The sequence below is a fragment of the Acinonyx jubatus genome, chromosome A1 (assembly GCF_027475565.1).
Source record: "Acinonyx jubatus isolate Ajub_Pintada_27869175 chromosome A1, VMU_Ajub_asm_v1.0, whole genome shotgun sequence".
Taxonomy (NCBI): domain Eukaryota; kingdom Metazoa; phylum Chordata; class Mammalia; order Carnivora; family Felidae; genus Acinonyx; species Acinonyx jubatus.
The window spans coordinates 194,786,876-194,813,501 of record NC_069380.1 but is presented as its reverse complement, the minus strand read 5'-3'; the positions used below and the strand labels follow the sequence as shown (position 1 = coordinate 194,813,501).

Here is a 26,626-nt window from a genome sequence, read left to right as displayed (position 1 = left end):
GCCCAGTGGTTGCTGCCCCTCTATGGGAATTTGTTCTTCTCTGGCCACCAGCATCCCCACATTGTCAAATTTATTCATTTGCACCTGGTTCCAGCAAGCTTTGTCCTGATTGTAAGACTGCATGAAAAGAAACAACAGCCTAAGGATGTTGAATGCCTGTGAGGTAAGTCCATCTCGAAGGAGTAAGTTCATGGCCACCATTTTTCATTCCTATCAGCAGTGTGAGAGAGTTCCAGTTGCTCCATACCCTCACCAACACTTGATATTATCTTCTTTTTAAATTTAGCTTTTCCATAGGTGTGCAGTTTTATCTCATTGTTTCAATTTACATTTCCTCAATAACTAATGGTGTTGAACATTTTTATGTTCTTATTTGCCATCCATATATTTTCTTTTTTTCCCCCATTCATGATTTTATTTTTATTTTTATTTTTTTTGCTTTAAACAATTTTTTTAATCTTATTTTTTAAAATTTACATCCAGGTTAGTTAGCATATAGTGCAACAATAATTTCAGGAGTAGATTCCTTAGTGCCCCTTACCCATTTAGCCCATCCCCCTTCCCACAACCCTTCCAGTAACCCTCAGTTTGTTCTCCATATTTATGAGTCTCTTCTGTTTTGTACCCCTCCTTGTTTTTATATTGTTTTTGTTTCCCTTTCCTTATGTTCGTCTGTTTTGTCTCTTAAAGTCCTCATATGGGTGAAGTCATATGATTTGTGTCTTTCTCTGACTGACTAATTTCACTTAGCATAATGCCCTCCAGTTCTATCCACGTAGTTGCAGAGGGCAAGATTTCATTCTTTTCTTTTCAATATATGAAGTTTATTGTCAAATTGGTTTCCATATAACACCCAGTGCTCATCAAAGGGTGCCCTCCTCAGTACCCATCACCCACCATCCCCTCCCTCCCACCCAAGATTTCACTCTTTTTGATTGCCAAGTAATACTCCATTGTATATATATATATACACCATATCTTCTTTATCCATTCATCCATTGATGGACATTTGGGCTCTTTCCATACTTTGGCTATTGTTGATAGTGCTGCTATAAACATGGGGGTGCATGTGTCCCTTTGAAACAGCACACCTGTATCCCTTGGATAAATGCCTAGTAGTGCAATTGTTGGGTCATAGGGTAGTTCCCTTTTTAGTTTTTTGAGGAACCTCCATACTGTTTTCCGGAGTGGCTGCACCAGTGTGTATTCCCAACCATCCATATATTTTCTGAACAAAAGTATCTTTATAAACTTTTTGCTCCATTTAATTAGGTTATTTACCTTCTTATCACTGAGTTATAAAGGGTTTTTTTTTTTTTATGTTCTGGATACAAGTATCAGATACATGGTTTTCATGTATTATTTCCAAGTCTGCAGTTTCTTTTTCATTCTCTTGTTAGGTTTAGTGATAGCAAGGCTATCAGCAAAGAGATCAGTAGGATAAGGGGGAATGAGCTTTGCATACACATGAGAGAGCAGAAACCAGTCGTTACATACCAGAGAAGTCAGTGATCATGGGGCTAAAATTGATAGATATGGTAGGGCTAGGAGAGGGAGAGAAATGCAGAATAGAAACAGCGAGCAATAGGGAGCCATGAAGGGAACCTTGAGCCTGGGGATGGCAAAACAAAATTGGAAATTCTACCTTGGGGGGGTAGCACAAGAAGGACAGGGAGAAGAAAAGGCAAAAGGCGGGGAGGCCAGCTTGAATGGCAATAGGGAACATAAAGCGTGAGACTGTGGACTGTGATCTGGGCAAATGAGAAGTGAAGGAATACAGTGAATCAAGTAAGGAAAGAGAAAGCATCTTGACGAACTGAATACGAAGGATAAAAGTAAGGAAGAGACAATCATTATAGAAAAGCGAATAGATAGAGGGATCTGAGAGATGATGTAGTTCTACTCCTCATTTTACCGTGGAGAACCTAAGGCCCAAAGAGGAGCAGTGATTTTACCAAGGTCACATAGCGAGTTAGCAGCAGAGTCAGAGGCCATCCAGATCACTGGCGGTGGACCTCGCTGCCACCATTACCTTAACCCTAACTGGGAATTCAGGGCTCTGAAGTCTCTAATCTGGAAGCATCTCCCTTCCAGAAACTTGCTGGACAAAAGCATCTGTGCTTACTTCTCCCCTCCTTGCTCTTACCCACCACCCCGACTTTAAGAAGCAAGTGTGGCCCTGCGTGCTTTCTTCCCCCCACCTACGTACTTTTTCCTTCTTTGACCTGACAGTCACAGCACCAGAAGTTTTTATGATGTAAGCCTACTCTGTCCTGGTTGGGCAAGTATCAAATTAGAACTACAGCTACATCTATCTCCACGGACATATCTCCAATCCTAATGTTGAGGAAGAGGGAAAAAAGAAGTTGCACGATGCTATCATTTTGTTTAAGTATCAAAATCTGCAGAAGAAATTCCTTGCAATGATTACGGGTACATGGACATGTACTAAAAGCACGAAACCACTGAATTAATGAAAGTAATTAACTTTAGGGAGAGAGAGGGGGAGGGAAATGCGACTAGGAGAGAACTACCAGGGGATCCTACTTGTGTCTGCAACTTTTTTTTTTTTTAAGTAAGAGAATAAAATAAAGATATTCTGAAGCTAATATGGTATAATGTTCAAAACATGCTAAAGCTAGACGGTTGGTTTATTGTTCTGATATTCTCTATTATGAGTAAGTTCGAAATGCCTCACAAGCTTTTTAAAGTTCAAATACGAAGCATCATTTACTATTGGCAGCATTCTCCCTCAATTTCCTATTATTATACTCATGATTCACGTCTACCAAACATGTTGAAAGTTAAAACCACCAATGGTCAACGTAGGCAAATGTTCTCTCTCACATCCTCCGTTTCAGAGTGTAAGGCTGCCAAATTTCTTCAAGAATGTGTTGAAGATAAGGGGGCAGTGCTAGAAGCTTTTAGATTGATGAACTTTGACATGACTTGCTCCGGGCTCCTAAGGGAGCAACTATAATTTATTAAACTGTGGCAAGAATACCCAAGGGTCCAGGAAGTCAGACAAGACGGCAATTGACTAGAACCAGCATGGGCAATCGGGAGATCTTTGTGAGGCAATGAGAAACGTCACAGGGAACAGACGCTTCAGGCAGAGCCCATGTGTGAGAATACATATCACCTGGGGTCGCCAGAGCCAACACTCCTCACTGTGTAACACCCCAGCAAGCCGGCGAGGCATCGGTCCAGAGCTCAGTGCTACCAAGAGCCTTCTCCTTTCCTGCCTCCCTCACCCTGAGGACTGTTGGCCTTTGCTCTTTGCTCCCCCTTAAACAGCTGTAATGGCAGAAGCAGCCAGAAACAGGGCCACTGTGGAGCCAGGAGTTAGGGACAAGGGTTGTGGGAATAGTCTTTTCTAGAGAACAAGAAAACAGCCCACAATTACTGAGGGGTTATCAGAACCCAGCCCCTGTACTTAACCCATGAGATGAGTTACCTGATTTAATCCTCACGAAAAATTCCGTATGACAGATAGTACCGTTAGATCCAGGTTACAGATGGGAAACCAAGGTTTGAAGCGTGCAAGAGACTTGCCCAAAGTCACAGAACTACAGAGTCGCTCCAGGATGTGTCGCATACCTTGTTCCATGTCTCCGGGATAAATGGGGGGCCGAAAAGGCGATGTTTATATCAACAGTCCTCAGACCTACAACAGCCATATCATCCTCCCTAGGGAAAGTCCCCGACAAGCACAGAAAACAGTTTGGAAAATAGCACAAAAAGCCTCAATAAAGTACATAGCAGGTTGACTCTTGGCGAACTAGTGGATTCAGGATCCCAACCACTTACTGATGCCACAATTCAGGTGAAACAATAGAATAACTGGTCAATAAGGTCCTAAGAACTCTGAGGATGCTTTCTTCAGTGTCGGTTGGTTTGGGGCCACAGAACTCTTGTACCTGAAATCTTGGGCTGAGGACAGGGTGTCAGACAGAGGCAGAGCTGCTCCAGCTGAACCTGAGGGTCGGAGAGCAGGAGCAGAGCTCCCTAGGGCTCCTTTGCAGGCCGAGCCTACAACGCCTCATCTTATAGATGAGCAAACAAAGACCTAGAGAGAGAGCTTGGTACGTTAGGGTCATAGAAATGTAATTAATATGTGCTTAATTTCTTGTGCTTAATTAACCGTGTGCCAGGTCGGTTTAAGTGTTTCACATGTAGGCTTAATCCCTACCACAGCTCTCTGGGGAATGCATAATTACATCACAAACCTATAGACAAGGAAACTGAAACAGAGAGGTTGAGTAAATTGCTAAGGCAAGTCAAAGAACCAAGATCAAACCCGGACGCTTTGGCCTCAAAGACCAGGCGATTAACCCTGATGATGCCTGCCCAGTTAAAGGTAGGCTGAGTCAGCTCTGGATCACTGGCTTGCGGACCAGTGATCCTTCCTGTGCCCCCACACTCCGTTCACTGTCTGTTCCCATGGGGTACAATGGCAGCAAGACTTAGGGGAAGGATCCAAACAGTTTATAAACCTTAGAAGTCTGGAGAAACAAAATGTTTTCACAGCTAAAGATCATGTCTTTTGTGCTACGGGCATCATTTGGGAATTTGTTTGCCTTGGCTCGGGGTCCTCCTGGGCTCCCCTTCCAAGGAATCACGTGGTACTTCTGGAAGACATGGAATCCTAACAAGGGTTAGGAATGATTCCTTGGCATGGTGCTCTCTTATTTCCCAAGTAAGTCCTCCCTGACTCTGCCAGCTTCCCTCAAAGCTGCCACACATCCTGGTAAATGCCATACCCCAGATGGCAGGGCCCCACTTTGGCCTTGCTCTGAAAAGAAGCAAGAAGCTTGCGTTGGGGTGACTTAACCACGCTGGTTGCCTGGGACTGTCCTGCTTTTAGCACTGACTGCATCCTGAGAAAGCCCTCGGGCCCAGGCAAACTGGGATGGTTGGTCACCTAATGTCAAGTCTCAGATGACTTGACAATTTCACAGAGCAACAACTCTCCATGGTCTCAAGATGTACCAAGAAAGGGGGGGGGGGAAAGAAAGAGGGAAAGAAAGAAAGAAAGAAAGAAAGAAAGAAAGAAAGAAAGAAAGAAAGAAAGAAAGAAAGAGAAAGAAAGAGAAAGAAAGAATGGGAAAGAGAGAAAGAAAGAAAGAGAGAGAGAGAGAGAGAGAAAGAAAAAGAAAGAAAGAAATCAGGGGCACCTGGGTGGCTCAGTCGGTTAAGTGTTTGACTCTTGATTTCTCTTCAGATCATGAGCTCGAGTTTGTGAATTTGAGCCCCACATCGGGCTCTGCCATGACAGTGCAGAGCCTGCTTGGAATTCTCAATCTCTCTCTCTCTCTCTCTCTCTCTCTCTCTATCTCTGCCCCTCCCCCCAGTTCTCTCTCTCTCTCTCAAAGTAAATAAACAAACTTTAAAAAAATATATCACTCTGTAATAGGTAGGAGGCAGGAAATTGCCTGTTTTTCTCAGGTAACAGCGACCCTGATGAAAATAGGGTTGTGGGACGGAGGCCAAATTTGTGACCACGCATGGGCCCCAGAGACTCGCTGCCTGAGGTTTCTTCCTGACCTAGGGAATCCTGGGAAGAAAAGACGGACGGGGTTAGTCACACCCTGCAAGCGGCAGCCAAGAGCAGCTCTGGCTCCCCACAGAGCGAGCTCAAAGCCTCTCCCTTCAGGAAAAGTAGAAGCTTCCCAGGCTCAACTCCCTTCTCACAAAATCGGAAAGGCAAATACTGAATGAGGGACGGAGGAGAGGGAGCCAGAAAGCACGGCCATCTCCCCGTCTTGGGAAAAGCAGCTTCCCCAACCCAGCAGATCCCTGAGCCTTCACTGGACCAAACACCTCAGCCAAGCCACGGGCCCGGGCCCCCCCAGGAGACTCACCTGGGCCCCAGGACAGACTCGGCTCCCCAGGAATACAGAAGCAGCCACCCATGTGTGCATCATCCTCCCCAGGCCAAGGCCCCTGGGAACACCGGCCAGAAGAGCTGGGAGGGGACAGCCTCCCAACGGTGTCCCTCCTCCCGCCTCCTCCCTGGCACACGAAGGACCAAACCCCAGTTCAGTGCACAAAGCAGCCTTTGATATCCAGCTGCAGCAGGAGGCCCAGGGAGGGTGGGAGGGGCAGCCCAGCCCTCAGGACCCATAGTCCTTGCTCTGTCAGGCCTCTGACCAGGGAGCAGAGCTCCTCCCTGCCTCTCTGCAGATTGCTCCATGCCTAGCAGGCTCTGGCACATTCCTCACATTCTAGGATTGAGATACACAGTTTGGTTCCTGTGGGGGCGGCCGGGGTGGGGGAGGAGGGCAGGGAGCATCCCAGGAATCAAAGCTGCTGTGCTTGTTTTCCCCCTGACTGCCTTGGCCCTCACGGACTTGCCTGCCAATGAGCAAGTGATCCCCACCCGGCCTCTCTCTGCAAACACCTCCCTGAGCGATCTGGGCGACACCGGAGCTGTGGGCGCAGCGTCTCACCTCGGCCCCAAGAGCATCAGGGAGCCAACCCCTCATCGGGGGGCAGGGGGGTGCGTGCAGAACCCCAGCCCCTGCTCCTAAAGTCAGGAGGAACCTGGGAAATCGCCTGATGGAGCCCAGCACCTTACAGACGAGAGGACAGAGGACCAGGTATGGTAAGGTTACAGGTATGCACAAAAACCTGCTCCCACCAGACCAGCCTCTTTTCCTTTGGGGACAAAGCAGAGTTTGCAGCCGATACAGAATCAGATACAATACAGAAAACCTTCCATGACATCTTCCCAAGGAGGCCGAAAAACTATGGTTCAATGTCAACAAGATCGGCAGAGGCACGACTGACCTAACATCCAAGCCCAAGGCTCGCTAATTACTTACTATTTTCTTAATGCCTCGCACAAAGTTCAGTGGTGAGTGACCATAAGAGGGAGGAGGTGCGGCCGAGAGGAGGCAGCATCCCAACCACTGGCGTGCGGGCTCCGAGCAGGCCGAGCGGGAGGTCAGCCTCACGAGCATTTTAAGGAGGCAGGTGGCCTGGCTGTGTTTATATCCTGGGAGGGGCATGGGGGTGACAGTGTGCAGGCTAGCCCGGGGGTCAGTCTCACTGGTGTGGTCACGAGTTTCTACTGGACACACCAGCTCAGCCCCAGGTGGCAGGGTCAGGCTTCGGTTTCAATGCTGACTCGTCTTGACTCATAGTCAACTGACTTTGCCACGGACCAGCCACTCACCATATATTACCTCATTTAAATCCCGTAGCAGCCCTATAACGTAGGCACTACCAGCTCTCTTCCGTAAGTGAGGAAACTCATAAAGAGGGGTAGATAACTTGTCCAAAGCCCCACCATCTATGAATGTCAGATTCAGGACTGGAGCCAGGTCTAATCGATTCCACAGCTAAGGAGCTTCATTTCTCCAATACACGAGCTCCTTCCACAACTACAATGAAAAATGATTAGATGATCTGATAGGGAACCCTCAGAGCTTTCTGGCCACGATAAAAGGCCCAAGAGAAGAGGGCTGAGGCGGGGGCAGGGAGGCCAGAGGGACAGGGTCTCTCGGATCACAGTGCTACCGTGGGGCATGTTGTCTCTGTGCACATCTGTGTAAAGTATCCACTTCCCATAATGTCCCATGCCTTCTCCTTCATCAAAGCAGTGTTTTAGCGTTTTAGCAGTGTTCTCTTGGGCCTAAGATAAAAGAACAAGAGTTTCTTTAGAAAGTTGTCACTCAAGGGGTACCTGGGTGGCTCAGTCAGTTAAGCGTCTGACTTCAGCTCAGGTCGTGATCTCACGGTTTCTAAGTTTGAGCCCCGCATCGGGTTTTGTGCTGACAGCTCGGAGCCTGAAGCCTGCTTTGAATTCTGTGTCTCCCTCTCTCTGTTCCTCCCCTACTCGCACTCTGTCTCTCTCTCTCTCTCAAAAATAAAGATTAAAAAAAAATTAAGAAAAAAAGAAAGTTGTCACTCAAACTTTGGGAGGTACATGAGAATCAGACAGTGAAAAAAAACCATGGTTTAACTTGCACATGATGACAAATGTTCAGACTTATCATTTCTCCTCGACTTGCCTACATGCCATTCTTACACAAGTGCAACAACAGTGATCAGAAATTGTAAATGACCAAGACTAACCAAAGGAAACCCGTCTGTCCCAGATGACACCCTGTGGCAGGTAGCTGAGACACACATTTTGGCAAGTCCATTCTGGAAAAAGTCATTGCTTCTCTTGAGATGCAAGAAACTAGTGGTCTTCTGTGTCTGGGTAACTCAAATGAATGAACCTGAACAAAGGGCTTTCCAGACAGAGAAAGCAGCAGGTGCAAAGGCCCTGAGGCTGGAACATGGGTGGCAAGTGAAAGGAAAAGCATGTGTGGTCGAAGTCCATGAGGCAGGGCAGGGTGTAGAGATGAGGTTAGAGAAAGCAGCTGGAGGCCAGATTGCACAGGACCTTGAAGGCCATCAAAGGACTTAAGCTTCTCCTGCGAGTGACATGGGAGACAATGGAGGATACTAAATAGAGGAGTCTCATGATGGACTTATGCTTTTAAAGGGTCACCCTGGCTTCTCCTTGAAAAACAGGCTAGAGCTGGGATTCCAGGTATGCAGCAATTATAACATCCAGGAGAGAGATAATGATGGCTTGAACCAGAGTGACAGGGTAAGAGAAGCTTAGGAATTAGACACGTATTTCAGAGTGAAGAGTATATTAACCAAGGTTCTCCGGAGAAGCAGAATCAATAAGGTATAAATATATCTGTGGTGCGAGAAAAGTCACTGCCCCATCTAAGAAGCCCCTGCTAGGCTCCAGGCAACAAAGAGTGAGGTGCCATGTTCCTCTGGCGTATGGCCAGACATTCTGATTTGTCATGGAAACCAGACATTGAGATTGTCAGGTGAAGTTCCCAAACTTTTTAATGGTCACAAACTAGGCTTGCTTCAGCAGCCCATGTACTAAAATTGGAAGGATACAGAGATTGGCATGGCCCCTATGCAAGGATGACACACAAATTCGCGTGTTTTGAGGATTGCGTGGGATTGTTGAATCATTATGTTGTTCACTGGAAACTGATATAACACTGTAAGTATTAAAAAAATTAGTGTTCCCAAACCAAGTCAGAAAATCTTCCAAAGCACCGTGCATAGGCCAGTACTTTGGAGCAGACAAACATGGCTGCCAGCCAAATCCAACCCATGAGCAGCCAGTTGGACCCTTCTGAGGTAAGACTGAATTTGTTTCCCTCGGGAAACTTACAATCTAGTTGGGATAATAAGATATGCACTTGGGAACTATATAATTCAAGAGAAAAACCAAAAGACTGTGTCACGGGTGGTATTCTGCCCCCTCCAAAAAAATGATATACTGCAGACTTAACCCCCCAGTGCCTCAGAATGTGGTTTTATTTCAAATTAGGATTGTTGTAGATATAATGATTTAAGTCGAGTTCATTCTGGAGTAGGGTCGGCCCCTAAGCCAATATGACTGGTGTCCTTATAAAAAGAACACCCCGTGAAGACATCACAAGCAGAAGCATCTGCAACAACGAGGGGAGTAGAGTTACGCATCCACAAGCCCAGGACCGCCCGGGATTTGCCAACAAACCACCAGAGGCCAGAAAGAGGCAAGGGACGATTCTCCCTGCAGGCTTCAGAGGGGGCATAGCCACGCAGACCCCTTGATTTGGGACTTCCAGCCCTCAGAACTATGAGACGATAACATCTCTGTTGTGTTAAGCCACCCAGTTTGGGCAGCTTGTTAGGACAGCCTCCACTCCGGTGTGTTCATACTTCTCAGAGGTCAGTTTGGGCATTCGCTTTGTGGTCAGAAGACCAAAGTTCGAATCCTGGCTCTGCCATTTTCAAGTTGTATATTGTTTGGCATAGTCTCTCCCTCCTTTCTAAATAACAACGGTAGTAATAGTTACGTAGAGATCACAAAAAAGTTTTCCCTCATAAAACGGTTGTGAGGACTTAAAATGGGGTTTATAGGTGTTGGTTGTTTACTTGTGCAAATCTTGCACGTGCACATGTGTGTGCGTGATCACGGTTACGCTAGTGTTTGGCATGTTTTCCGTGCGTCTAGACTCTGAGGAGGAAAGGGCATCATTGGTGAGTAGAATGTGCCCATCAGCCGTGATAGAGACAAAATCTCAGAGTTCCAATCAGAAAGTCTACAAGGAAATGCATCCAAGTGAAACTAGGTCTTGGTGTCTTCAGATCATCAGGAAGATTCCTTTCATTACTTCAGACAAAGGCATCCAGCCTAGTCACCCTAGCTGTATTTCTCTCCTTACTTCTTGACTTGCCGACATTTTTGATAGACATGAATTTTGCAAGCAGTTTACTTAAGAAAGAAGAATGAAATCCCACGGTCAACTGTTTTCGTCATTATGATATTTGGCCTTTGTGATCTAGCGAATCTGTTGCAAGCAAAAGGAGGGGCACCTGGGTGACTGGGTCGGTTAAGCACCCGACTTTTGATTTTGACTCAGGGCATGATTTCACAGTCGTGAGATCAAGCCCCAGTCAGGCTCCAAGCTGAGTGTGGAGCCTGCTTGAGATTCTCTCTCCTTCTCTCTCTGCCCCTCCCCCGCTTATGCTTGAGCACACGCACACGTGTGCATGCGCTCTCTCTGTGCCAAGAAAAAAATTAAAATAAAAAAAAGGAAATGTGTGCCTCTTTCCTTTTCTAGGTGTTTTGTTTTGGGTTTGGGGTTTTGTTTTAGAGAGGGTGTGTGCATGCATGAGCAGAGGAGAGGCAGAGAGAGAGAGAGAGAGAGAGAGAGAGAGTGCCAAGCAGGCTCCATGCTGTCAGTGTAGAGCCCGATGTGGGGCTTGATCCCACAAATGGTGAGATCATGACCTGAGCTGAAATCAAGAGCCAGACCCTTAATGGACTGAGCCACCCAGGTACCCATCTAGGTGTTTTCATTGATAAATTTCATTGGGTGACCTTGGAAAAGTCAGCCATTTTCCCTTTGGTGCTTTCCTTGCGTTCCTTATGTACTGTTGCTTTGGGTCCCCACCCATTCGGGTCTTGTTCCCGTGATGACTTTGTTCAAGTTCCTTTGGAAGTGGAGTCCCCAGATCTCCAGCTAGCTGTCTAGGACAGCTCCGTATTCTGTACACAGCTCTGAGGCCCTGTCCCCTCCTTTGTTTCATGTATTGTACTTCTGTTAATAGAACCCAAGCTTACATCAGCCAAAAGGAGTCATAAGGGTAGCTCATATTCTATCCATTTAGAGAGATTTATCAAAATTCAGATGCCTAGATCTTACCCAGCCCTAGTGAATCAGAATCTCTGACTAGACCCATTCCAGGTAATTCTGATGTGCATTCAGATGTCAGCAAATAATTCTCCAGGGGTTTCTTTTGCAGGGATAAGGGACAGGCCCAGGTGTAGATTTCAGGGATCTAAATGTCCCCTCAGGTCTCCTCTTCATCTCTGATATACACCAAAGTGAATTAAAAGCCTTAACCACAAGGGGGCAGCACATGCAGGAAGTCTAGCTCTTCCAATGAAAAGACTGCGAGAGGGTCCCTTTCATCTGCAAGCTTCAGCATCCATAAATAACCAAAAAAAAAAAATGACTTACAGTTGTTCAGGGGTTCCCTATTGATTAAATCCTCAATCTTAATAACACAGGAGTTGGACGCGCCATTTTATAAGCAACGAAAGGGTTGTGTGAGCGAAGTCAGGTGACTTCTCCAAAGTCTTGCAGCTAGCAATTGATAGAGATGGCTTTTCTCAAACATTCCAGCCAGCAGCAGCACACACTGGAGGCTTCACCACTTAAGACAGCCGGGAGGATATAAACCAGACATGTATCCACAGCATCCCAACCCCCAACCCCTCCCTCAAGCAATATCTGTGCAGTAATAAAGATCAGAATTATCTTAACCTCCACAGAACCACATATGCCCAGAGGTTGAGCAAACAAGCAAAACAAATTTATCATACGTGCACTTCACTTAAAAGGTTTCAACAACACGTGAACATCCAGGGAAAGCAGGAAAGGAAACCATTTACATACAATGGACCAGGGCTTCTCAAACTGGAATATGGACATTAATGATCTGGCATCTGGGAAGAATAACGCCCCCCAAAGATGTCTTAGTCCCCAGAACCTGTGACTCTGTTACCTTACGTGGCTAGAGGGACTTAGTGGATAGGTTTAAGTTAAGGAATTTGAGAAAGGGACATTGTTTGGGTTGACCAGATGTAATCACAAGGGAAGTAGGAAGGTCAGACTCAGAAAAAGATGTGACAAGAAACCCAGAAGCCAGAGGTCAGAATCAGAGAAAGCAATTTAAAGATACTGCTACCATGCTGGTTGTAGATGGAAGATGGGGCCATGAGACGGGGAATGTGGGAAGCCAAAAGACATGGGACGGATTCTCCCCTAGAACTTCCAAGAGGAACACGGCCCTGATTTTAGCCCGGGGAGACCGGCTTCGGACTTCCGACCTCCAGAACTCTGAGACTAGAAAGCTGTGTTATTTGAAGCCCCTAAGTTCATCATTTGTTACAGCAGCCAGAGGAAACGAAAACACCTGGGAACTGGCAAGATGCAGGTCCTGACCCTGGGTCCACGAAGGGGTGAGAAGTTCCAGTGGGGCTTGCCTGTGGTGCCTGTGTGCTGCTCTTTGGGCCGCACTTGGAGAGTCAAGGCCGTCAGAACTCCCCCACAGCTGGTCCTTCAAAGTCTGGAGACTTCACTTAGCACGGGATGGGAGCACGACCCCACGGACCCCTCAGTTCCTCACCTCTGACTCCCCAGGCGTCTGCCCACCTATTCCTTTTATTCCTATTTCTGCCCCCTGTTTATTTACTTCGGAGATTGTAGTCCTAAATCGGAGTGTTCACGTTCCTGCTGCCCCCTTCCCACCGTGCAACACGGTGCCTGGCATGGGATAGGCACTCTTAAGTGAATGAGTGAATGAATGAATGAACGGATGAACTAAAAAAATCATGGAAACTCTTAGTTGTTTTCCAAACAGCTGCCTGACCGAATCTCTCGCAACTTGTATTTGCACAAATGAGTTTGTTTTAAGCTACGTAATCCAAACGTAGCTTGGACTGAACCCAGGAGCTTAATTTTCTCAGGCTGGGCTCTATGTTCTAAGCAGATGAAACCAATCTGCACATCGATTTTTCCTCCCCCAATCTGAAAAGCCTGCTGCAGCAGGTCAGTGCCCAAGAGGCAGACTCTGAGAAGAAGATTCGCAGGCAGGAAGCGTATAGCGTTCTGTTCACAGGATCCCTATGGGTGGGGGTGTGGAAAAACAGGACCAGGCAGAGGATAGAGTGGCCTGCGAAGCACATGCAACAGAGTCCTCGGCGGGTTCCTACAGGGAGCTCAGGAGTAGGCAGGCCCTGCAGAGTCTTCCTGGGACAAGGGTACCTGATAATGACTAGTCACTGGACCGGCTACATCCTCGTAATGGCCAGTCATTAAGGGCAGGCTGACCCGGGGCGTGGGGAGGGAGGGTATGAACTGGAGAAGGCACTCTTCCGTTCTAGGCAAGCTCCAGAGAGGGACTCAGCTGAGAGCTGTCAACCGCGAAAGCCGCCAGCCACTGGGGGACGGAGTGGGCCAGTCGTGATAGGTGGGGATCCAGGCAGACTCCACAACATGCACCACACATGCCTTCTGTTTCCTCAGGCACTGGGGGGAAAGCAGCTATTTAATCAAACTAAGCCCAGAATAGAGCTCTGCGTCACACCAATAGGACTAGAGAGGAGTAGACTAAAGACGCGGAAGGAAGAAGAACACTGATGTGGAAGAGTCCAGAAGTGGGGGGGCGCCTGGGTGGCTCAGTCAGTGAAGCAACCGACTTCGGCTCAGGTCCTGATCTCACAGTTCATGGGTTCGAGCCAGGCTTTGTGCTGACAGCTCGGAGCCTGGAGCCTGCTTCCAATTCTGTGTCTCCCTCTTCTCTGCCCCTCTCCCACCTGCACTCTGTCTCTCTCTCAAAAATAAATAAAACATTTAAAACTTTAAAGAAAAAAAAAGAGTCCAGAAGGAGGAGAACTGGGATGGCCTTGAGAGTGTGCACGGCGTTTCTCTGAGGTGGGATGAGAGTACGGAGGAATGAGCTGTGCATTTGGAGTAGCCCGTGAGTGAAGGCCACAGTATAACCAGGGAGGAGGAGAATAAAGGGGCCCACGGGGGTAGCATAGTGAGACGCTGATTGCCAAGGAATGAGAGGGCTGCTGGGCCCAGGGAGGGGCAGGCGGGGCGGCTGTTAAAAGTCTGCAGGGGCCCAGTCATGACAGTTTATGTCTCTCTTCCAGGAGCCTCAGGACAGAGCAGGGACAGCACACAACAGTTCAGAGCCGGCAAAGCAGGGGTGTCAGGGGGCTGGTGAGATGGTCACTGAAATGGGCCACCTTGGAGTCAGGCTGGATGAGGAGGCCAAGGGGGATGAAAGGAGATAAGAAATCCCCAAGTCCCGAGGTCATACGGAGAAAATCCAGCAGCTTGGGGCGATTTCAGGGAGCGGGAAAGTGAAAAGGCGGAGGCTACAGCGGAGAATTTCAGAGATGGCGTTTAGAGTGGTGGAGGGTGAAACAGAGCCCATGTAGAGGGTGGTGAGGAAAGTACTGATCCGCAGGAAGGCCACCTATTCAGTTTGAAACGGTGTCATCACGGTGACAGTCCTATACATCTAGAAAAGTCGACACCACCTTCAAACCACTTTGCTCCTAACCAGAGCCCAGCGCCCTCCCTGCAGGCAACCACAGGCCGTTTGCAGTATCCCATGAACTTTGGCTCTACATCCTAGACATGTGTATTTGCGATCCCATTTCTGTAAGGAAGATTATATATACACATATGATCCTATATAGGATCATATTATATACATTATCACATATACTCATTTGCTCACTGCTTCTCTCTCTGCCCGGGACTTAGCCCACGTTGTGAGAATGACATCTCTTGACCTGGCCTGTTGCACTTGACTTGTGACTGTAGCTTTGGGTTAAAAAGATTGGAACTCTAGGGGCACCTGGGTGGTTCAGTCGGTTAAGCATCCAACTTTGGCTCAGGTCATGATCTCACGGTCCGTGAGTTCGAGCCCCACATTGGGCTCTGTGCTGACAGCCCAAGGCCTGGAGCCGGCTTCGGATTCTGTGTCCCCCCCTCTCTCGGCCCCTCCCCCGCTCATGTTCTGTGTGTGTGTGTGTGTGTCTCTCTCTCCTTCAAAAATACATAAACGTTAAAAAGAAATTGTAACTCTTGTGGAAGAGACTTTGTGAGGACAGCCCTGGCAGCAGCCTGTGAAAGGTGAGGCCACAGCCACGGGTAAAGCCTGCCCCGAAAGGGTTCCTCTTTCCTCTCTCCAGAGGCAGAGCAAGTGAGTCCCATTGGCTGAGCCACGTGGATTTCCAACATTTTCCTGTTTCTAGGTGAGAGTTGTTAGTCTCGCTTCCTGGAATCGAAACACAGTTCAAAACAAATTTCTAAACAAAGGGATCCTCCGCTTCCCCAGATCTCGATTCCATTCCCTGAGAGGAACGAGCCAAGGTACTTCTCCTCTGACGACTTTCCCAGCAGAGCCCCGTGGCTTCCTCCTGCACCTTCCTGGAGGCCACCAATTGTTGTGAACATCCTCATGGCTGTAGATTTCTATTTCTATTAACCCTTTTCTTCATGTCCTCATAATTATGCAGGGAGAAGAAGACTGTTTTCCCAATAGAAGTTATTCGAGACTTTTCGAAGGTCTAGGGTTCAATGGTCTCTCCTAAAAGCCAAGTCCATCGGCACCCAGCTGGGCAAGGTGAAAAGGATTCTCGACACATTCAAGCCTGATGCTGCCTCTGCTCAGCCTCTCAGCAGATGGTTCGAGGGCAGGGTTCATCCGCTATCAAGTGGGAAGGTCACTCCTACCTCCAGGGCTTGACAAAACGGTTGCGAAGAGAAAATTAGAAAGATCCTTGGAAGCGTTTTGTTAATTGTGAGGTGCTGGGAAGCACAGAATGTGTTTCTTTAAACTGAGTCCACACAACTGGAGGGAGATTAATCGCAGCCTGGAATAAAGGGAAAGGAAACAGAAGCACGTCGCCTTCAAATGTGAAGTCACGCTGCTTTGAAAGCACTTGCGTTCAGACCCTCACAAGACTGTGAAATGAAGAGGCAGGCTTAAATTCTTACTGCCTTTGCAAGAGAAGGCATGGAGACGGGGCAGGAAAGCCTGAAGCCTGTTCTCCTGGTCTTTATCTGAGTACTTCCCCGCAAGGAGATGGAAACAGGGACACAGGCCAGCCTCATTTAGCATCGTTGTAATTGGCCCAGAGGAAGGACCACACCCTGAAATCCTCATGGCAACAGAGCTCACCCCACATTCCCAGGCAGGGAAACGCTGTCAGGAACAAACTGTGGGAAGGTCCAGCAGGCCTGCGTGAGAAGAGAGAGGATGGGCTTGTCGTATGGGTAGATGTAGGTGAATGATGATAATGGCAGTGAAAGTGCATGGACCGCTTCATATGGACGCACTACACCTAGTATTTGACTCTACCATACCAAGCCGCTCCCAATGATGGGTTTATTTTCCTATCATTGTCTAGCCCCTAGACCTCAGCACCAAGGAAAAGCAAACAAGTGCTCAAACACCCCCCCTTGTTGGTCCCAGGACACAAAGGACACTTCCATCCCTGCATTACACCCCAAGACCCAGGAAGAAACCCAGGCACGGCTCAGCCTGGACATGCACGGGCGTGTCCAGTAGGTGGCAGCAGCTAGCAGCCGTGCCCCCAGACCCGGACTCCCACCCAGTGCAGCCGCCCCGTGGGCCTGCACGGGGGAGGTCGAACTCCCCTATTTCATTTTGCTCATCTTGGAATACAAGACTCTAGAAGAGGACTGGGATTCATGAACCAGTCGCAGGGGCTCAGGCAGGGGCCTTTGGCTCCTGACACTGGCAAAAAGATGGATCCTGAGGCCTGTCACTGTTTCGAGCCTGGGCAGGATACACTGCCCTGCAGAGCCCCAGCCCTGGGTGCTGCCCCTGCCCTGCCTCTCTGTGCTCCACGCCCTGTTTGGGCTCTCCAGCCATGGGCATAGTCCGGGGTGTACGTGAGCTGGGGCTCCAGCTCTGCTCCTACCAGGCATTTGGGTCTGAGGGAGCTGCAGGACGGGGTGCTCGTGCCCTCCCATCCTCCTCACTACCCTCTGCTCCTTCCTGCTTTGACCAGGGCCTACTAGTCCACTTGCTTTCAAAGCCAGAGTCTACAGCCCAGACTCAGAGGGGATGGCAGAAGGAGAGACGGCACCTGACGATACAGAAGTGGAATGCCTTTTCACCCCCAGGTGATAAGTGAGGTTGGGAGATTGGAGTACTTAAAGGCAAATGGGTGAAAAAAAAATGAAATGAAAAGTGTTTAAGTTGGAAACTATCCCCACTTTAAAGGGACATGATCTTATATGTCGAAAATCATAAGGAATCCAATTTTTAAAAACCATTAGACTAGAGGAGTTTAGCAAGGTTGCAGGATATAAGAACAATATACAAACATCAATTTTTTTCTCTGCATTAACGATGAACAGTCCAAAAATGAAATTAAGAAAACAATTCAATTTACAATAGCATCAAAAATAATAAAATACTTAGAAATATGTTCAACAAAAGAAGGGCAAAACCTATACTCTGGGAGCTACAAAACATCATTGAAATAAATTACAGATCTCAGTGAAGGAAAACATTTCATGTTCATGGATTTGGAAGATTTAATACTATTAAGATGGCAAGACTCCCCAGACTAATCTGGATATTCAATGTAATCTCTATCAAAATCCCAGCAGCTTCTTTTCTAGAAACTGGCAAGCTGACACTAACATCCATATGGAAACTTAGGAACCCAGCATAGCCAAACGGTCTTGAAAACAAAGGGTAGGGGCGCCTGGGTGGCTCAGTCGGTTAAGCGGCCGACTTCGGCTCAGGTCATGATCTCGCGGTCGGTGAGTTCGAGCCCCGCGTCGGGCTCTGGGCTGACCGCTCAGAGCCTGGAGCCTGTTTCCGATTCTGTGTCTCCCTCTCTCTGACCCTCCCCCGTTCATGCTGTGTCTCTCTCTGTCTCAAAAAAAAAAAATAAATAAACATTAAAAAAAACTAAAAAAAAAAAAGAAAACAAGGGGTAACGTTGTCAATTTTATACTTCTTGATTTCCAAACTTACTGTAAAGGAATGGTAATCAAACAGTGCAGTACTGATAGAAGGACAGATCATTGCAACAGAATTGAGAGTCCGGAAATAAACCCATGTCAATTGATGTTCCACAAGGGGACCAAATCAATGGAGGAAAAATTAGTCTTTCAACAAAGGGTGCTGGGAGAACTGTATGGCCACATGCAGAAGAATGAGGTTGGATCCTTACCTCGCACTATTACACAAATCAACTCACGGTAATGGAAAGGTAGTACTGCCTTTAACTAATGAGGCTCTGATGCATTTTGGTAATGAGGCAGCTGGAGACCTTCTGAAGAAAGTGTCAAATTTTGGCCCTTAAATCAACTGGGGGAGAAAGAGCCCACACTTTCCCTGCTGCCCTGTCCTGGGCATCATACATATAATATCCCTCAACTGGCTCCGGGCATCCTCTCTCAAATATCAGAATGCCCAAGTTGCTGCTGAGACTGTGCTGTGAGCTCCAGGGTAAGCTAAGGTGGTCACCAACCTCCCTGGCTGAGCAAAAATCATCACAGCCTTCTTTTACTGAGGGACCCCTCAACCACATGATATTCTCAAACCTCGGTAGGGTGAAGAGGCTGGGCAGGCCTGGCTTATTATTCTCCCTGCTTCCACAAAATATAAGACGACATGCTCTACATAGCCCTGGATTTTTTTGTACCAACTGTATCAATCTACTATTTTCTAAGTCATCAACTCAGTTATAACCACAGCTCCAAATCCATGGGTAGGACTGGAACAACACTATTCGTACTTGAAAAAGACCCTATTGATCTTGGGGAGCTTGGGCCTTCAGAAGATACTAGGAACGTCCAGTCAGCTGGCAGGCAGATGATATAGCAATGTGAGTAGCCTAGAGAGAAACAGGCCCACTCCAATTTTCTGTCACTTTCCTAGACCTACAGAGACCATCTCACCCCGTCACTGAAAATGAATTCAGGCCCAAGGGGGCGGGGGGGGGGGAGAGGGACGTCCTGCAAGGCCTCAGCCCTGCCACTTTTGCACTTCCCCCTGGGATGTGGTAGGAAGCCATCAACCCTCATTCTTCATGGCTAAATCCTGGCTCATAATCTCATTTGATTCATAACACGATCATGCTCCCAAGTAAGTAGAGCCGTCAGCAGCTCATCCGCGCAGAGCTGGCCTGAACAATTGCCGAGTAGGCGGAGTCGAGACGAAAAATGCCCCTCCTCATACCTGTTGCTCTTAAGAGACAAAGCAAAGCCCTTTCCTTAACCCCATCCTTTGTGCACTTCCTGTGGAAGTGTCGAGGAGGTTACCATAAATGTAAAGGTTAAAGAGGATCCATGAGATACAATTTCTTTACAGTTAGGCCATTTCAGCAAAAAGTCTAGGGGCAGGAGACACAACGTTGACGAACCATGAAGCAAGGCTGACGCTGGTCCGAAGGAAGCTTGTACAACTCTTACAACAAGCTCATTGTGAGTCATTAAGAAAAGCGAAGAATTGCTATGGGATGGGAAGTGGGGCTGGAGGAATGTCAGGGGGCTGGAGGAAAATAATCATAAACAATAGAGAACTTTATGCCCACCCTGGCAGGCATAAGCCAAGCTTGGCTAAAACTAACTTTGCTAGGGGCGCCTGGGTGGCTCAGTCGGTTAAGCGTCCGACTTCGGCTCAGGTCACGATCTCACGGTATGTGAGTTCGAGCCCCGCGTCGGGCTCTGTGCTGACTGCTCAGAGCCTGGAGCCTGTTTCGGATTCTGTGTCTCCCTCTCTCTCTGACCCTCCCCCATTCATGCTCTGTCTCTCTCTGTCTCAAAAATAAATAAAAACGTTAAAAAAAAAAAACAAAACTAACTTTGCTAGCCAAACTTGGCTCAAATTAACTTTCCTGCTGGTAGAATTAGCATAGACGTAAAGAATCTTTCAAACCAGAAGTTCTTTTAGAAAATACCCAGTCTAGAGTGTCTCTATATAGTTTTTAAAGCCTCGTCTAGATTTTAAAAGGACATTATTTTTTTTTTTAGTTCAAAATCATTTTTTCTTTTTTTTTTTCTTTTTTTTTTTAACGTTTATTTTTGAGACAGAGAGAGACAGAGCATGAACGGGGGAGGGTCAGAGAGAGGGAGACACAGAATCGGAAACAGGCTCCAGGCTCTGAGCTGTCAGCACAGAGCCCGACGCGGGGCTCGAACCCATGGACCGCGAAATCATGACCTGAGTCAAAGTCGGCCGCTTAACCGACTGAGCCACCCAGGCGCCCCCAGAATCATTGTTTTAAAAAGAAATGTAACTTGGAGCTCCATAATCAACAACAAAGAAAATCTTTATGAATCTTATTTAGCCTCACAACAATCCGGTGAGGCAGCACTGCTATTGTTCCCTTTTTACAGATGAAGAAACTGAGGCACACAAGACTGAAGTACTTGCCAGGGTCACACAGCGAGGCTGCTGTTGTACAGCAGGGCACAAGAAGAGCTTCTTTGTTTAAAGCAGGGTAGAGGGCAGGGTTCAGAGCGAGGAAGGTGTCAGTATCCCGGCAAATGACCCTTCCCCACAGCTCACATGACCCTGTTTGAAAACGTCTGATAAGAAAATCAGGAGACAGAGGTTGAAAATGGTGGCGGCTGGGTCCTGGGTTTCTGGGCTGCCAGGTCAGTCTGGGGCACAGCTGAGGACTTCCATGCCGAGTGGGGCCCACGACGCAGAGGGCTCAGCTCTCACATGGAAAGCCCTCACCTACTTTGTAGGGCTCCTTGGCCTGGGAGCAAGCACGCCGAACATCCTCCTGAAGTCACATCACAGAGGGCACGACCCACGTATGTCACCAAGCCCTTTCCCTGGGGAGATGGTAATCATACTCTATTCCGTAACTCTGGCGTGAATTCACCTCTCAGCAGCTGTGAAGATTAACAAAGAGAACCCAGACCGCTACCCAGTTGGGGACCACAGCACTGGTCTGGACCATGACTCTGCACGTGGACCAGAAAAATACATGAGACCCTAAGCTTACCTTCCTCACTTGTATCAAATGATGTCCAGGATACTGACCTTCCATCCCTTCGCTTATGGCAGGAGGTGGCTTAGATAAATAACCCACATTGGTCCATGGGGATGAAAGAAAGAAAGAAAACCAGAAGATAAACAGAATCACTAAAGGTTCAGGTAGAATAAAAATATGACAAAGATAATAAGGACAAATCCTTAGGATCCAGAAACAAGCACGGAAATCAAAGCCCTGTGAATAAATGAGAGCAGGTGCCATGGCGACTCTGGGGTGAGGTGTCAGTGAAAACATGAGTCCTTGGAGCTGGGGCTGGCCTTCTAATTCCCCTTCCTCCTTACTAAAGATGACTTTGGGCCTAGGTCAAGCAGGGGAGCTGGAAAGGCGCTCCGTGCATATAGCTTGAAGTCTGAAAGTGTTGCTATTTCATCAAAAAGGAATTAGAAAACTTCCTTCCACCTTCCAAGGACCCCCTAAAGAAGCTGTGTGTCTATCTGAGGCCTTGTGTGGAAAAATCAAATACCCAGGCCTGCACTGTAGGAAGATACAGGATCTGAATTTACCCTGAGGTCTGTAGGAATCCCAATCAGGGGAGTTAGTGACAAAAACTAGCCCCTGGATGTTAATTCTCTAAGGAGATAACAGAAACAATCACAAAACTACTCTTTCACAGTGTAGGGTTAATGAGAAGCCTTTTTTTTTTTTTTTTTTTTTTTTTTTTAATGTTAAAGAGTAGTTCAGAGTACTTTGCCCTTGAACAACATGGGTTTGAACTGTGCAGGTCCACTTACACACAGATTTTTTTTGGTAAATACAGGACAGTACTGTCCATGTATTTTCTCTTCCTTATGAGTTTCTTTTTTTTACTCAGTACGTTTAATGGGATGATTTCCACAAACTATACACAAAGTTTCTAACCGTCACAATTCAGTAAAATACAAAAGATGACCTTAAAGATGATGGGAAGAGAAGGCAACACCAGTGGTGACACCTTCCAATCCTGGTGGGTCTAGGGGTGGGGAGGGGGTGATGGTTTCTTTTTAACCCGAGCCCCTTATTTCAATGTACAAAGGAATGACTCTGATTGATATTAAATTGGATTGAAAACAAAGTGGACTAAAAAGCAAATCTACTCTATGTTGATATGGAAATGGGAAAAAAGAATGAGTCTTTCAAAGTAGGATGGGAGACAGTTGGGGAAAGATTCTGTGGTTCACACTGCTCCATTTTTACTGAAAGTAAAACGAAGGCAGCCCGGTATTTCTTTTCTTTAATCCCCTTTGCATATGCTTGCAAGGTTCGCCAGCTGTCCACGCGGTCATCTTCACTTTCCTCAAAGTTTCCTGCCACTCCCTTTCTCACTTGGCTTTTTCTCCAGCTTCTATCTTTTCTCCCCGTTACTTCCTTTGATGCACCTCTCGCGCGTGCTCGCGCTCCTCTCTCTTGCCTTTCAATTTCCAGCTCAGCAAAGCGTGTGGCTGTCTGTTTATACACTGTTTGTTTGAACAGCTCAGGATCCCCCTCCTCCACATTTGTAGGTTTCGTTTCTCCTTTAATTGCTTGTTTCACTCTCTCACAGTGTGTCCTATGTATTCTTTTCCTGCTTGATTTATATCCAGGGTCCTCTTCCTTTGCTCCTGATGCAGGAGCAACTTGTAAGCTTCGTCCACAGCTTCAAAAGCCTTTTGTGCTATCAGCATCATCTTAATTTTTGTCAGGATGCACCAAAATGGATAACTGTCAAAATGTCTTTTTTATTCCTTCATCTGTCACTTCAGGATCGATCTGAAGAACCTCAAATGGGTTCAAATTGAAGCAGGAAGAAACAGGACAGGTCGATCTTTCAATCTGACTTTTGGATGTGAGAACTGAATCTGTCTTTTCTATTTGTTTCACCTCACTGTAGAAGGTCATAAATGCTTCCTCAATGCTCCCTCCGCCAGCTGAATCGCTGCTCATTCCTAGAGCCACCATTTCTCCTTCTTGATGATTGTCTTAATTACATTTTCTTTTCTCCAGCTTACTTTATTAGAAGAATACAGTATATAATACATATAACATAGAAAATATGCATTAATGCCTATTTATGTTATCAGTAACAGTTCTGATTAACAGTTGGCGTTAGTAATTAATTCTGGGGGGAGTCAAAAGTTACACACAGATTTCCAACTGTGCTCGGGGTCAGCATTTCTAACCCCTGCATTGTTCAAGGGTCAACTGTAGATCACAGAGAGATACTCATCGCACAAGGAAGTTAACTAATGAGAGAGAAACCCGGCAGCTGCAACCAGACAGTAAATCAGCATTGAAAGAATGGGAAATAATAGAGCTAGAAATGAAAGAATAGGCAAGTCAAAGTAATTTAAGAGATTTTTAAAATTAGGAACCATAATGAAGCAATAGAGTATTATGGGAAAAGGTACAGACAGATTTGATAAATAACAAAATCAAAGCCCTGGAAATGAAACACAAAAGCACTGCATAGAAGGACTCACCAGGTAAGTTAAATAAAAGATTCAGCACAGCAGAGGAAAAAATTAGTGAGCCCAAACACAGATCTGCAGAAATCACTCAGAATGTGGCAGGGAGAAACCAGAAAATGAAAGAATTAACCAAGCAAGATGGAAGATGGAAGGAGATGCCCGATGGAATCTGATAGAACTTGCACAGGAGAGGCTCAAAGAGATGGTATTCACAGGGAGAATGATGAGGAACATTCCAGAATGGAAGACATGAATCTTCAGATTGAAAATGCACACCAAGTTCTAAAGAAGGTAGATAAAAATAACAGGTTTTTTAGAAATATGATTTCTATTTCTTTGCAGGTTTTGTGTGTTCAGGTCTTTCCTCCCAATCCTTTTGTCTGGGTTTAATTTCGATTTCATCTAAATGTTCATTTCGGTAAGATGAAAAAAGTAAGTAAAAATATAAGAATACAGATTGACAAAATAAACACAAATAATATGTATAGAAGGAAATAACAGGAATCGATGATAAAATTAATGAAATATTTCTATGTTTTAAGAGCTCATTTTCTGGGTACTGTTGTTATAGAATTATTTATTGCTTCTGTGACAAACAGGCCGTTTCTCCATGGGCAGATCAGAAATCCACTTCTGGGGTGATTTCACTCTCAGTGTACTGTCTATGCAGTCAGTAAAGCCTTCCAGGGGAAACACACCAGCACAGGGAGGGAGCCTGTGGCAAGAGGAAGGGGACCACCAAATGCCAGAAACTTGACACCAAAGAAACACAGACTAAGAGTGACACCCAGTGGCCAGACTACCTGCATAGCGCAGGAGGTTTCCCAGGACCCCCACACCCTGGCTGCTGCTTGTGGCCAGATCGTTTGTGGGGGTTTCCTCTCATTGATGTGTTTCAGGGAGGTCTGTGATCTAGAGAGTGCTTTGGTGAGGGTGTGAGGAGCCGGTTCCCCTCTCTCCTCCTCTGCCATCTATCCCTGTCTCCTGGCTCACTTTCCCCTTCCCTACCCAATGTGCAGTCTCTGGTGATGGGGTCCCATAGGTGACCAGGTAGAGAAGTCAACAGAAGACACGATAGAAACAAGGAGAATTTCTCCCACCACCACTTCGATACAGGGGTGATGTTCTCCATGGTGAGAGTGTACCCCCTACAGCGAAGCCAGTTAAAATGTGATAAATTAATTTAGCGGTACTGACCTCTTGAAATTCAGGGAGAGAGTATAAGATATTGGAGTGCCAGGGCAGACAATCCACGTCATCACAAAAAAGGTCCCGATGAAATTAGACCTCGTTAGATCCACCCCATTTCTGCAAACAGTGCTGCGGGTATGTTTCTAAACTCTCCAGCAACAGCCAACTTGGAGATTGCACTAAGGAAACGCTGGCTCAGATGCAAAAGCCCATAAGAAAATTATAAAATCTGACACCTGTCCCACCACCCAATTAAATCGTCTCTCAGAAGTCACCACCAATAATCACCACCACAATAAGAACTAGCACAAATTGATCACACACACACACACACACACACACACACACACACACACACACCATGCCAAGCACCATCCTAAGTGCCTTACATGCACTGGCTCATTTAAATTCTATTAGGCAATCCTATTAGGCAACTACTAATATTATACTCATTTTACAGATGAGAAATTTGAGGCATAGAAAGAGAAATTAATGTGTCCAAAGTCACAGAGCTGGTGAACTAACGAAAACACATGATGTTCTCACATCGTCCCCAAACGCCCTTCAGGCAGGCTGAACCTTGGAGGATGTAGACAATCCTAGGCAAAAACGTGAAGGAGGGTACAAAAAGTAGTGGGAGAGAAATAGATGAAGACTTGGCAGTCAAACGTTCAATGTATGTTTGGCAGATAATACAGGGTCCATATGAACTATGGCCAAAAAAAATTATATGGAATGCAGTATTATGAGTCATGATGATGGGGGGCGGAGAACGGCAGCCAGATTGTGCTGCATGTTGTACGTCAGCCTGAAGAGATTGAAATTAACCTTGTAGGCAGTGGTGAGTGATGAAGGATTTATAAACGAGTAAATGTCACAGTCAAAATTAATGTCCTTACAAAGATGTATTTGGTTGTGGTGTCTAGATGGTATACAGATGAAGTATGAGTTTGAGCATGGGTCATCCTTTAAAAAAATTTTTTTTACTTTATGTATTTTTGATAGAGAGAAACAGAGCACAAGTGGGGGAGGGGCAGAGAGAGAAGGAGACACAGAATTGGAAGCAGGCTCCAGGCTCCGAGCTGTCAGCACAGAGCCTGATGCGGGGCTCGAACCCACAAACCGTGAGATCATGACCTGAGCCAAAGCTGGATGCTTAACCGACTGAGCCACCCAGGTGCCCCAAGCATAGGTCATTCTTCCACAAATTCAGTCTGTCTTAGTCAATGTACCATGTGCGTGAGAAAAAAAAATATCTGTTCTATAGTGATAGGATATGGTGTTCTCTAAATATCAGTTATGTCAAGATGATTCGTTTTTGGATGATCTTTATTTTTACTGACTTTGTGTATTCTTCCAGTTATGTGTGAATTTTTGTTCTTTTAATTGCTGAGGGTGTTAAGATCTCCAACTGTGATTGTAGAATTTTCATTTCTTCCTTAAATTCTCTCAATTGCTTCTTTGTGTATTTTAAGGATCTATTATTCAGCACCCACATTAATGATTGTATATCTTTTTGGGTACGACAGCCACTCCAGCCTTCTTGTGCTTGCAGTTTACGTGATATATTTCCCAATCCCTTTGCTTTTAAACTATCTTTATGTTTAAAATGTACATCTTGTGAAGAGCATTCGTTAGGTCTCACTTTTTTTCGTCAGCTCTGACAATCACTCCCCAGTAATTAGAGTGTTATTTTACAGACTTCTAGACCCCATAGTTTGTGATGAGAAATCAAATGTCTTTAGACTTGATATTTTGTAAAGAAAAAGCATTCATGACACTTGTTAAAGATGTTAAGAAAGACTCTATTTGAGAAGGGACTACTGTAGTGGGGTTTTACAGTAGG

At 46.3% G+C, this 26,626-nt stretch overlaps 1 protein-coding gene, 1 non-coding gene and 1 pseudogene across 5 annotated transcripts in view; 1 reads left to right on the top strand and 2 right to left on the bottom strand.

Moving 5' to 3' along the window:
- SH3TC2 (SH3 domain and tetratricopeptide repeats 2) overlaps positions 1–26,626 on the bottom strand; it is an 86,727-nt gene that overhangs the window by 43,667 nt on the left and 16,434 nt on the right. The window contains exon 1 of one of the 4 annotated variants that reach the window (XM_027076799.2): positions 12,502–13,048. The exons of 1 other annotated variant lie outside the window; for it this stretch is intronic. Coding sequence is in view for 2 of the 3 variants with exons in the window: in XM_015079807.3 (XP_014935293.1) it covers positions 5,865–5,916 (52 nt within the window). In the remaining variant the exon portion in view is untranslated. Of the gene's footprint in view, positions 1–5,864; positions 6,473–12,501; positions 13,049–26,626 lie in introns of those variants that run through there. 2 more of the 4 variants (XM_015079807.3, XM_015079808.3) reach the window with 2 other exon arrangements.
- On the top strand, positions 8,878–8,981 carry LOC113594852 (U6 spliceosomal RNA). Its single transcript, XR_003415306.1, has one exon. It is a non-coding gene; the product is annotated as a U6 spliceosomal RNA (small nuclear RNA).
- On the bottom strand, positions 20,137–23,620 carry LOC106981669 (dnaJ homolog subfamily C member 8-like; annotated as a pseudogene).